Source organism: Herpailurus yagouaroundi, unplaced genomic scaffold (assembly GCF_014898765.1).
Source record: "Herpailurus yagouaroundi ecotype Mexico unplaced genomic scaffold, PumYag 198, whole genome shotgun sequence".
Taxonomy (NCBI): domain Eukaryota; kingdom Metazoa; phylum Chordata; class Mammalia; order Carnivora; family Felidae; genus Herpailurus; species Herpailurus yagouaroundi.
In genome coordinates, this window is record NW_024412429.1 from 33,125,584 (window position 1) to 33,139,350 (window position 13,767).

A 13,767-nucleotide genomic window follows, 5' to 3' on the forward strand; every position below is an offset into this window, starting at 1 on the left:
TTTTTTTTTTTTTAAGATTTTTATTTTTAAGTAATCTACACGTAACATGGGCCTCGAACTCACAACCCAGAAATCAAGAGTCACGTGTTTTACCGAGCGAGCCAGGGGCGCCCCAAGGAAGTTTCCTAACTGGTTGGGATTGAATCCCCTTTCACAGAGGAACATCTGAGGCCTCACATCATGGGGTCTTCTCTACAGTTAGGGAGACAACTTTACTGTGGGCTTCCCAATATTCATATATTCTTGGGGTGTCAAAAGGATTAGAAGTTATATCTTGTTAGGTCAGACTTCCTGGCTTTCTTCTTTAACAATTAGATTATAAAATGTATGGCATTCTGTCGCCTTTTTTTCATCGGCCTGTTGGTATGTTTTGATTTCTGTTTTCTTATTTATTTTTTAACGTCCAATTACTACAGGTAGAACTTACACACGACAAAATGCACCTGTTTTAACTATACTGTTTTCTCAGATGTGTATACCTACTTGACCCCAGCACGGACAAGATATAGGACATTTTCATCACCCCCAAAAGTTCTATTCTGCTATCTGGAGACAACCCCACTTCCCACACAAAACCCCAGGAAACAGCAAACTGGCTTTTTGTCACCACATTAGTTCAATCTTTTCTAGATTTTATAAAAATGGGATCTTACAGCATGTACTCTTTCATGCCTGACTTTTTTGATTTGGAGGTTTTTGAGATTCATCTATGCTGGTGCACGTGTCAGAATTCCATTCCATTTTATTGCTGAGTGGTATTCCTTGGTGTGGACACACCAAAATTCATTTATTGATTCACCAGTTGAAAGGCATTTGGGGTCTGGGGCGCCTGGGTGGCTCAGTCAGTTAAACATCTGACTTTGGCTCAGGTCATGATCTCACAGTTCGTGGGTTCGAGCCCCGCATTGGGCTCTGTGCAGACAGCTCGGAGCCTGGAGCCTGCTTCCGATTCTCTCTCTCTCTCTCTCTCTCTCTCTCTCTCTCTCTGCCCTTCCCCCAGTCATGTTAGGTCTCTCTCTCCAAGAGTAAATAAACATTAAATTAAAAAAAAAAGACATTTGGGTTGTTTCCAGTCTCAGGCTATTCCAAAGAAAGCTCCTATGAACATGATTGTGTTAGTCTTTGTTATGGACACATGTTTGGCATTTTCTGAGCTAGCACGTAGTGGCTGAATCACTGCATTGGATACTAAATTTATGTTTGCCTCATGAGACTCTCAAAATATTCTCCAAAATGACGTACCTTTTACATTCTCACCAATAATGTGTAAGAGCTCCTATTGCTTAACATTATGCCCAGTGTTTTGTATTATTGATATTTTAGATTTTATTTATTTTAATGTGTATGTAGTGGTACCTTACTGTGGTTTTATTTTCCATTTATCTTATGACTAACAGTGTTGAGCCACTTTTCATATGCTTATTGGTCATTTATATATGTTTCTTTTTAAGTGTTCAGAGTTTTGTTCATTGTTTCATTGGGTTGCCTGCTTTCTTTTTTTAAGTTTTTTAAGTTTATTTATTTATTTTGAGAAAGCACACACACAAGAGCGAGCAAAGGGGGCGGGGTGTAGAGAGAGAGAGACGGAGAGAATCCCAAGCACAATCTGTGCTGTCAGCGTGGGCCCTGATGCAAAGCTCGAACTCAAGAACCGTGAGATCATGACCTGAGTCAAAGTCAAGAGTTAGACACTTAACCGACTGAGCCACCCAGGCGCCCAAGTTCTTTATATTTTTAAAGAATTCTTTATACTTAAGATAGAAGCTTCTTGTCAGATGCATTTTACAAATAATTTCTCCTAGTCTGTGGAGATTTTCATTTTCATTTTTTCATTGTATTTTTTGAAGACCATTTTATCATTTTTGTTTATTTTGTGCTTTTGATATTCTTTGTAGGAAATTTTTGCCTACCCAAGATTTCTTTCTCCTGTTTTTTTTTTTTGTAAAGAATGCAAAGAATGTAAAAGGTACATCATGTTGGAGAATATTTTGAGAGTCTTATGAGGTAAACATAAATTTAGTATCCAATGTAGTGATTCAGCCACTACGTGCTAGCTCAGAAAATGCCAAACATGTGTCCATAACAAAGACTAATACAATCATGTTCATAGGAGCTTTCTTTGGAATAGCCTTTTTTTTTTTCCCTAAAAAGTTTACAGTTTTCAGCTTTTATATGTAGGTTGATGATCCATTTTGAGTAAATTCTTGTGTGTGTTAAGAGGTAAATATCTAGGTTCATTGTTTTTCACATGAATATCAAGTTATTCAAGAACCATTTGACTAAAAAAACAAAAACAAAAAAAACACAACCTACCTTTTTCCTATTGAATTGCCCTGGAATGTTTGTTGAAAATCATTAGATCATATCCTGGCTATTTCTGGACTCTGAATTCTGTTTCATTGATGTTCATATTTAGCCTTTCTCTCGTATCACTCTCTGTTATCATAGTTTTATGATAGATCTTGAAATAAGAGCATGTAAGTCCCAAAATTTTGTCATTTTTTTTCTTTTCCCCGAATTATTTAGGGTAGTCTAAGTTCATTTCATTTATATATATATATATATATATATATATATATATATATATATATATATAGTTAAATCAACCTGTCAATTAAATTTGCAAAGGAAGACTTCTCACCCATAATAAATCATCATGTTAATATAATTTGTTTTTATCAACTACAGTGATATATAAATAATACCCTCTTATTTATAGATGCATCTGGGTAGACATTTACACACTGCTCAGATATGCAGAAATGTAACTGAATTTCTAGACCATTCCCAATATTCCTAACCAGCTCCCGGTCCCAGGTGAGAGCAGAACTTTCTACTTCAAAGTTACCTGTTTCTGGTTTAAAGCTTAGTCTTTTAAGGAAAAATATTTACCTTTTCAGGATTTCTCCTCTTTCTGTCTTTTCTTCTTTTTTCTCCAGGGGTAATCAGGAAATATGGGGTAGCAGGCTGGAGAGGGTGGGAGGTTTGTTGGGGTGATGTCATTATAGAATAGAGGCCTGAACGACGTCAGCAGGAATGGAGAGGAGACAATAAATATGAGTCAAGCTGCCATACGAGAGAAGCTCACAGCCATGTCCCGAGGTCACCAGCCCCAGTCATGCTGTCTCCACGTGAGCCATTAGGTTTGCCCTTTTCTAGATCCTTTTTCATATATTTACAGTAAAGTAGCAAGTTTGCTGACAGCACTTCTGTTACTTTATGCTGTGAAATCTCAAAAAAAAAAAACCCAACAACTAATTTCCTGATTTATTCTAGCAGCAAAGCTTTTTAAAGATTTCATCTACGTGTAATACTCTATTCACTCTTACCTGCAAGGCAGCAGGCAGAGCAGCGGATTTAAGCCACTTTAGCCCCTTAGTACAGATTCCAGTGCCACCTTGTGGTGTTTTAGGGAATTACAGGCTGATGATTTCCTTCCAGCATTTCTCCCTGGTTGTGAAATTGATTTTCTTTTTTTCAAGAGAGACATCTTATTTTTTTGAAAAGCAAATTTTATTTTTAATGTTTAATTAAGTTTTTTAATGTTTGTTTATTTCTGTGAAGACAGAGACAACGCAAGCGGGAGAGGGACAGAGACAGAGGGAGACACAGATGCCCAAGCAGGCTCCAGGCTCTGAACTGTCAACACAGAGCCCAACGCGGGGCTCCGATTCATGAACTACGAGATCATGACCTGAGCTGAAGTCGGATGCCCAACCGACTGAGCCACCCAGATGCCCCTTTAATATTTGATTTTAAAACTTTTATTTTTAATAAAACCTAGCTGTAATTTTTCGTGTGTTTAAAAGGACTTTGTATGTAAACATAATGGGCCCCTTTCAAGTTATTATTTTATACGAATTCTGATTGACATCTCTACAAGTCTTCACAGGATGTTTAAATTTTGAATGCTATAGATTTTAGGTCATTGCTAGCTGTGTGTAGTGTAGTGTGATGCCAATTGCTTTTTCTTTATTTAAAGTTAGGTACTTTAAGGTCTCTGTACAAAATAATGCATTTAAAACTCAACAAAGATATACTGATTTTAATTAAAAGAAAAAGGAAGTTAGAAATGAAGAATGTAAAGGTCCTTGTATATTACCCAATGTTTTACTCATTGTTTCACTTATTAGAGTAAGGGGGAAATAATTTTATTTTAGACATCGAAAACTTATTATCTCTAAAAGGTCAATAAAAGATGTTCAATTTAATTAAAAAGCTAATATTCCAAGTGTCTGAGTAGCTTGTGTGTGTAAGAGAGAGAGTAATTAAAGGCATAAATAAATGAAGAAGATCCAATATTAAAAGTATAAATGCCTCAACTGGAAATTAATTGGTTGGTAATTACCAAAACCACTGAAATAGCTTCTTGTGATGTTGTGGGAGCCAAATACCTGCTGGTTACCCATGATAATCTCTGGGAAGACCCATGGATTTATTCATGTAAATCCTGGTGGTGTTCCAACACTTCCTTATACTTCTTTTTTTCAGGAATCAATAACACAAAACAACATTTAATCAAAGACATCACTTGAGTATCTTTTCAAGCAGATTGTATCATTCTTCTGGGATCTCTTCTTCCTTTCTTGGACATTAATGTGTTTTTTTAGAGTGGCAAGTGGAAGCAAGAGTATTTTTTTCTCAGTAGAATTTTTAGAACACTGGTTCAGTTCCAGATTTGTTACATTTATTATCTCTTAGGCAAGCCAAAACAAGGCAGCCAGCAGGGGTCAGGCTTTTCAACTGTGTGGAATTGAAATTTCTGTCTCTTACAAAAAAGCCTACAGATTTCTTCATTACGCCATTGGCGTTACATTCTGCAGAACTGAACGTGTACTGAGTTACGTTGTTACCTAGAGCCAAAACACATACGCAAGGAGTTGTGAGGCTGGGGAAGCTTTCTGAGTCAAAATTATTTGTCTAGGGTATTACCCATCTGGTACTACAATAAGGAATTTCATTCTTTCCAAAAGACTCCTTACTTGGCATGTATTTCTTTTGGCAATTGCTGATGGGTCTATCAATCCTTTGCGTTAGGTTTTCTATGTGTGTAAAAATGGACCAGCGTGAGGTCTATTTTAGAATGTTGAAAAGTGATGGAAACGTGTCATGCTTTTGTTCTGAACCTGACTAATTGTGGTTATTTTAATTTCAGGACCTGGCCTTTCATTATCAAAAGCCCCAAGCAGTATAAAAACCTCTCTTTCATGGACGCAATGAATAAATTTAAATGGGCTAAAAAGGAAGGTCTCTCCTTCAACAAGCTTGTCCTTAGCTTGCCGGTGAACGTGAGATGCTCCAAGACGGACAACGCGGAGTGGTCGGTGAGCCCTACTTTGAATCTTCGGAGAAGCCAGATGTCACATGTTACCTAATCCCCTCCAGGCAAAATCTAAGGAACGGACAAATATCCATGAATCCGATGTTTCAGTTGTCGTTTGATATGTCTGATAATTTACTTGTTCCATAACTGCTCGGGTTGACCGAAAACTCCTGATTCCACTCCCTTTGAAGAGGGAGATTGGCTGTTAAGCTAAGGCTGGAATGAAGTGGGGATAGGATGAGATGAGAGCTTCAAAAAGCAACAGAGCCTGGTTTGTGTCTCTCCATCCCAAAGGCGCGTCTGGCTTTCTTCTCCACGTCCCTCAGGCTCCAACTCCTTTGACCTTTGACTCCTTAAGCAGCCACCCATGCCACCCACCGCTTTTACCCTGCAGAAGTCGGGGTGGGGTGGGGTGGGGGGGTATTGAGCGAGCCTGGCCGCGAACCTGCTCTTCAATCACTGGCATTGTTTACTTTTTCATTTTCAGATTCAAGGGATGACAGCATTACCTCCACACGTGGAAAGACCGTATAAAGCAGAGCCCTTGGTGTGTGGAACCTCTTTTTCCTCTTCTCCGCCCAGAAACCACCCTCTTGAGCTGCTCGTGTGTTTCATGGTACTCTGCAGCCTGTTGCACAGCACACACTTGTGGTCATAATTCTGTGCTGGGGGACAGTGTTTTCTGTGATCCGAACGTGTCAGGTCAAAGACACTTTGGACATGAAGAGCAGAGCGTGAGGAGTGTGGAGACCTTCCTGTCACACACGCCCTTCCTCCCTACACCATCCTTCCCCGTCTACCCGAGAGATGCCGATTGGGTTCTCTGTCTTTTGCTCAGATACGTCTGATAAAATGTATCCATTGCCAATAAAGCAAAACTGGACTGACTTAACACCACCTTTTTAAAAATTCGGACAAAGTCAAGTGGAAGTGAAAGAGTGTCTGATTTCCTTCCATAAACACTCATCATCGCCATTTCACTTTTTATATTCCTTTCTCAGAAGACTTCCATCTTAACAGCGTAAAAGGAAGCACTCTCTCTTCCCGTGTTCCTTCCTCTTTCTTGTTCTTTGGGTGTGACTTCCCCAGGGCAACAAGGGTTCTTTCTGTGTTTCATTGTCAATCCAATGGGATTGGGAAAAACCAATGGGCCCCTTACCTCTGTGCTTTTTGAAGATGCCCATCCTAGTTTCTTGGTTTATTTGAGTCTCTTGGTACCCCCAAATGACCCCAAACCCATCTCAAAGCATTTCTTTATCCTTCCCTGCTCTGCACTAGACAGGTGAGTTTATCTTGAGCTCTATCACTCTCTAAAGAGAAAGAAGCTATAAGAAACACGGAAATGGTATATGGTGGACTGTAGGCTGAGGAGAAAATGTAGCTGGCTGCAAACCCCATGCTGTGAGGGGTCCTTTATGAGGTGTCAGGTCAAAGGGGGATAGTCTGAGCCAACCTAGGAGGGCGTGAGGTCCCTGCAGTACCTCCCTGACCATGTTGGGTGTCACACGTGCCACATCCTGGCTCAATTTGAGTCACAGTTGCTGTTGTAGATTTATTTTTTATATTAGTTAATGAACTAACTTTCCTTAGTAGAATGTCACCAGTGGAAGATCTTGTCTCCTTTTAGGTTCCCTTGGTATAGTTCAGCCAAATCTTGTTGTGTGTCCTTTCCTCATTTCTTAAGCAAAGTCTTTTGGGATCGTATGATAAACTCAATAAAATTAAGTTTTTCTGTGGTATCTTGTATGCTCGTTGAGAGAAGCAAGAGATTCAGTACTGATGTTTCCAGCCAAATTGATTGAAAATGTTGCATTTTGTATTCCATTCTTTTAAGCCCTTTCTCTCCTGCAAACAATATCGTCTTTTGAATAAATACCATATTTTAGAGTGTTTCCTTTCTGGTTGTCAGAATTTATCCACTTACTGAAATGTTTGTACTATTTATGAGGCATATCTCATAGTTTACTTGTTTTTATTTCATAAGTGCTATATCGAATTCTGTGATTTTCCATACAGATATTTATACAAGGAACACGATAATCCCAAACTCTCCCTGTTTGAAATTTCGTGTTTATTTTACTGCAGAATGTCTGAATTTGAGATGTCAGAGTAAAGTGATTTCCTTTGGAACTTCCATAGTGATATGTTTGTTTTCAGTGTTCTGAGTCAGGAGGGTGCTAGAAAGGGATACACAGCTTTTGGCCGCTTGCGTTGGTGGAACCAGGGAATCAACTTCTTCAGCTGATGTTGCAAAGAATAAAGCTGACATTCTTTTTCTCTTAGGAATTCTCATGAATATGTATGTGTTTGAGGCACAGGACTCTCCATTTGAAATTAGGATAGGCTATCTGTTGAAAATCTGGTAGGATTCTGATCAATTCTAAATTAGTTTGTTCTTACAATGAGCAGACTTTCCCGAACAGCCCCGGCTTTTTTGCTGCTGCCCTTGGTCAAGTTGCATTACCTGTCTCCTAGGCCTGCAGGAAGGAGTGCCTGAGACCAGTGGAGGATGGAGTGTCCACGTCTGGTGATCCCTGCTTTGATTCTTAATGCAGGAAGGGTGGGAAAACATGTGATAAGGCGAATATTCATCAAAGCCATGTGAGGTTGAGGGTATTTGGGGTGACCATTTTTTTTCTGAGGGGGTCTCAGGCAGGATCAAGAGAGTCCTAGTGATAATAAAACAGATGCAATGCACAGAGGCAGACCTATTAAGAACTTTGAACTTCAATTTTATTGGCTATGGAGACCAATGATGAATAGCAAACAGGACGACATAGGGGAGCACTGTAAGTGCCCTGTACATGATGACACTGTACGATTTGCTCACCCAAACTCATTGTTGGACACATAAGCCGTCTGTTTTTCAGTATGATAAACTTTGCTGTGATTATAAGTATCTTCTTCCAATAAATTACTTTGAATGAAATTACAGAATTAATAGTTGTATTTTTCAAGAATTTTAAACTAGTAACTGTGAGTTGAACTTAGATGAATATTGCCAGATGTCTTCAACTTGTTTAAGGTTTTTTCAAATGGTTCAGAATTCTATCATCTATCTGTCTATATCTATCTATCTATCTATCTATCTATCTATCTACAGTAAGAGAATGATAATTCAAATATAGTAAAATGATCACAATTGAAGACTTTGGGTGAAGGGTTTTTAAAAATCTCTTCTTTGGCGTTTGAAATTATTTCAGAATACAAAGTTACAAATGTGAATGAAATAATTAAGGATCCACCGACAGTACAGTGACCCATGTGGTCTTTCTCCACTAGGCATTAGCCCACCATTTTGGAGAGGCGAGAAGAGAAGTTAGGTTGGGACTATTCCTCACATGCCGCTGGGGGATTATTCCTCAGTTTGCCGGTTCTGGCTACAGATGGGCATATGCCTAGTTTGGAGGTCCAGAACAAAGGGCTTGAAAAATCCAGGGAGTGAGGAAGGACCCCCAAAACAAAAGAGCAAGAGGTCTTGGAGTTTGGAATCATTCAAAAATATTTATAATTTATTTGTGTTTTTCCCTGATTATAAACCTAATGTGTAATAATGCCTATTCGCTGAAGGAAATCTAGAAAATATGGTAACTTTGAAAAAGGAAATAGCAAAATCTGTTAGCCCTATTACCTAGACAATTAACCTTTTGGTGCATCTGCTTCTAGTATATGTCCATGAAAGGATATCTGTGGGAATCCATATGTTGATACAAGCTAGCACTAGCTAATGCAACAAATACCAAAATATGAGTGGTATAACACAACAAGGTTTGTTTCATGTTTATTTGATAGTTCAATGCATGTGACTCATTTGGTAACTGACTCTACTTGTTAAGGTGATTCAGGTACTCAAGAGCTGGTGACTCCGTCAACCCCAGATCCTAAGGGTCCTGTGCATTCACCTTGCTAATGGAGAGATACATGATCTAAAAGTGACATAAATCACTTCCAGATTCACTCTGTCAGTTAAAATTAGTCACATGGCCTCACTAGGATGTAAAAGGGGCTGGGTGTATAATGCTTAATTATAAGCTGCCTGTAGCAAAATAGAGGAGAAGCTGTCTCTGCTGAAATACATATTTTTAGCACAATTGACTTTCATCTAGCTCAGTGATTCCAAGAGTTTTGAGTTGGAAACAATCAGACCAGTAGAGGGGTGCCAACTACACATTTTGTCAAATGGAACACTAATCAGAATAACTGCTGTTTCACAAATGCCATTGAAAGCCTGCTTGGAATCAGGCTCTACCCTAGAGTGTTGGCCTCAGAACTCAAAAGCAGATATTGTCTCTGCTGTGATGGAGATGATAGTCTTGTGATGAGGCTCATAGCTGACTGAGTCAGCTAAAATCTCCCGTCACCAACATTTCGCTTTGAAAAGCGGAAGTATTCAGAATAAATGCCAGTCCTTCCACTTGATTGAGCTTTGTGAAAAGCTTATTCATCATCAAGGACCATCCTTTTTCCATAGACTTGGACCATGAATCTAGTTTATATCTTAGTTTGATCATCTAAGCCCTACAAAATCAAGCTGTGTACTATGAAACATCTCCCAAGTCCAGCATAGTCAAACTGGTACTTCATGAGCAGAAAACAGATAATTGAATAGACTGATGGCAGCAACCCTTACTCCCCTGGCTAGAGCTGTGTTCTCTGGAAAATATAAAAAGTCATGGAAAACTATTTCAGGGTTAAATAGGCTTACAACAGAACTCTTCAGAGTCTTTAAAATATAAATACACAAGGGGCCCGTGGGTGGCTCAGTTGGTTGAGCGACTGACTTCGGCTCAGGTCATGATCTCATGGTTCACGAGTTCGACCCCTGCATCAGGCTCTGTGCTGACAGCTCAGAGCCTGGAGCCTGCTTCTGATTCTGTGTCTCCCTCTCTCTCTCTGCCCCTCCCCCACTTGCATTCTCTGTCTCTCTCTCTCTCTCTTTCAAAAATAAGTAAGCATTAAAAAAATAAAATATAAATCTACATTTGAAAGTCCAAGAGAAGCTGTGTAATACGAAACATCTCCCAATGTACCATGCTGTGGTGAAGCAACATTCACCAAGAAACATGTTTTGGGGCACACTACGTTCCTGGCAGAACATCTTCAGGTTTCTGTAACAAGTTTTTGGAAGATTCCAAACTGTTCACGGGCAACTACAAAACATAGCCCGACAGTCCTAGGCCTTTCATGTGTGCTCACTGGTCTATTCCTTCCTTCCGGTTCTTATTTTGCCAACACACAAACACTACATTTCTATCAATCTAGAGGTAGTATAATACATGGAGAGAGTTCTAAAAAGGAATTTAAGAGGAAATAGTAAAATGAAATATACTAAAACGAATTACACGGGATGAATAAGGTATTTGAGAAAAGTTGACAAATAAGGCTGTCTGTCTTTGGAAAGTTTACAATCGATAGACATAGACTAATGGTGTGCAACTGACGGAATACAAAAGAAAAGATATTGGAAAAGGTGGGGAATAATCTACAAGTGTAGGATGCAAGCCTGAGTTGAACCAATTGCCTCCTTAATAATTTTAAATAACCCTATTAAATATCCACAAGCAAAATAATGCTGTGCATTTATATAATGCTTTGGAACTTGCAGTGTTTTCACAACATTTTTCATTTAATTACAACTGCTCTTATAAGTGAATGCTTAGATTCAGAAAAGCTAAATAGACAGCATGGAATCATGGGAGACCCGTTTCAATCACTTTACAAACTACACCTGGATAAGTCAGACCCAAATTACTTGGACTTACTAAGTTTTTGTGTTCTCACTGATAAAGTGGGAATAATAAGATCTAACCTTATAAAGTTGCTTGTGGACTAAAAGTGGTGATGAAGATATAGCACCTGGCACATCGAGCTGTCAAGGTTAGTTTTCTTCCTCTTTTTTCAAGATCTCACATTGAGATGCACACTCTCTGACAAGAAATGGAGATTTTTTTTCTCTTACTTTTCAGATATAATCAACTAAAATTTGACTTTACCCAAACCACTTTGGCTGAGTGAATGATGCTTAATCAAATGAATATTAGATATGAGTGAGTTTGACAATCACTCACTCAAAAGAATCTCTAATGCCTGCTTGTTATGTCTTATGTTTCTGAGGAGGAAAAACCATCATATTTTGCTTTTTTTTTCCTCTTGGAAATAATCTCTTCTCACTGAAATGCTAGTTCAGAGTTAAAATGAACCGGTTTACCTTTCTTGTCTTTCATATGATTAGTTTTGTATGTGAATGGCTATAAATTCTGCTCTTTTATTGCTTTGTGAAATGTTTTCTTCCATGTTTGATTACCAGTAACTTCACGTCACCTTGAGCAATTATTCCATAAGTTGACTTCTTTTAATAGTGTATATCTGGAAAAACAAGCTTTTCCAAACATATAGTGATATTCTGTCAAGCAAGAATAAGGAAAGATAGGGGAAATTAAAGAGTCGTGTGGGAGAGGGATCTGTATTACAAGGAAAGTATTTCTATTAGCCACTAGAGGGCGTTCTGTGTATCTGCTGGTCTTTTCAGAACCTGGTCTGACCTTTCACACCAACTCTACTTCCTTCCCTATCACTTTTATTGGAGTTCTTTCTTTCTTTCTTTCTTTTTAATTATTTTTTGAGAGAGAGGGAGAGAGAGCGAGCAAGCAAGAGAGAGCTGGGGAGGGCAGAGAGAGAGAGAGGGAAACACAGAATCCAAAGCAGGCTCCAGGCTGAGCTATTAGCACAGACCTCACAGACCACGAAATCATGACCTGAGCCAAAGGTGGATGCTTAACCAACTGAGCCACCCAGGTGCTCCTATCGGAGCTAATTCTAACTTCAATTACCTGAAGCTTAAACCTTCTTTCTGAGGGTTTAGCTCCAAGATCAATCTTAAGTCTGTTAAGCTTTTACAGAGATGATTCTAAGCTTCCTTTTAAAATTTCCAAATTGCTGTTTTACTGTAGCTTGCCTTTCATACTTCTTCCATTTTGAAATTATTTGGTTCTTTAACCTTCTGTTCTCTCATTTCTCACTTTTTTGGTTTTGTTTTCTAATTTAACTTCCACTTTTAATTTGGATCTAACCATCTTGATCACTGCTTCCCAGTCTCTTTATTACTTCATCCATTAGTTCTTGATTCTTTAAAAGTAAACTTTACTCTAACAGCTCGAAGCCCTTCAGCAGAAATCATGAGCAGTTGTGAGGATGCACTTTGCAAACAAGATGCAGTGGAGGAATTCCCCCCATAAAACTCTCTGAATCTACATCACTGGCTCCGTGTAAAGGATTTCCCAGGACAGTTGAGGAAAATTCTCCAATGCTTAATGTCACAGATGCTAGAGTCATAGATTCCATCACTCAGCACAGTGGATTTGTAAGAATGGTGTTGCTTTCCATAGATGCATTCAGTCCTCATATGAAGTACTCTGTTCTTTAAAACTCCATAGTCCCCAAGTTATAAAACCACAGGGTTTGGAGTTAATTTTGACAATTTCAGACTCTGGTCAGGAGCCATATACAGTAATCGCACTTGGAGAACTGGGCCAATACGGTATACTGAGCCTACTTCTCAGGCTGCCAGTTTTCTTCTGTTGCTCTTGTGATTCCTCATTAGCTACAGAAATTCTCTCTCTCCTTCTCTTAAAATCTCTATTTTTATGGTTAACAGAGATTTCCTGCAGTCCGTCTTTTCTTACTTGAGATGTGGTTGTACATATGGGCTCTGCAAGAACTCTATGCATCCTTTAAACAAATTTAACTTTTCATCAGTCATTCAACCTTGAGTCAGACACTTTGCTGCAGACTTGAAATATACTGGTAAACAAAAAAAGCTGAAACTCAAATATAGTGAGAAAAACAGAGGTTGTAGGTTGGATTTTTACGACTCTAATTTTTGAGCCCCTTTTTATAGCTAATATAGCATCAATTCTGATGGCCATAGGACATAGTTTCTTTTCACCTATAGTACACATCTTTACTTGCAATATTTGACAGGTATATTGTACACGGCTAAGTTTTCTATTTCCCCTCAATGTCAGTGGTATTTTTAGAAATTTTAACTTATTTTTGGTATTATCTGTAGATGAATTTATTTAAATCAATAGTTTAAAAGAGCTTTCTTTGGGGCACCTGGGTGGCTCAGTCAGTTAAGCATCTGACTCTTGGTTTTGGCTTAGGTCATGATCTCAGGGTTCGTGAGTTCAAACCCCACGTCGGGCTCTGCACTGACAGAGCACTGCTTGGGACTTTCTTTCTCTCCCTCTCTCTCTGCCCCTCCCTCACTCATGTTCTCTCTGTCTCTCAAAATAAATAAATAAACTTAAAAAAATAAAAGAGCTTTCTTTAAGTAAGATATGCCTGGATCTCTAATAAAAATTTTATTTTTCATGTGATTTGGTCCTATCGTCTTCTGTCTAGTTTATAAATTATATTCTTGAACACTCTACCTACCAGAATGA

At 38.7% G+C, this 13,767-nt stretch overlaps 1 protein-coding gene across 1 annotated transcript in view; it reads left to right on the plus strand.

The window, feature by feature from the left end:
- Positions 1-8,252, plus strand: part of MOXD1 (monooxygenase DBH like 1) — a 92,735-nt gene extending 84,483 nt beyond the window's left edge. The window contains exons 11-12 of the mRNA XM_040449179.1: positions 5,156-5,324; positions 5,811-8,252. Coding sequence (XP_040305113.1) covers positions 5,156-5,324; positions 5,811-5,981 — 340 coding nt within the window. The 3' untranslated portion in view covers positions 5,982-8,252. The remainder of the gene's footprint in view (positions 1-5,155; positions 5,325-5,810) is intronic.
- Positions 8,253-13,767: the final 5,515 nt, after the last annotated feature.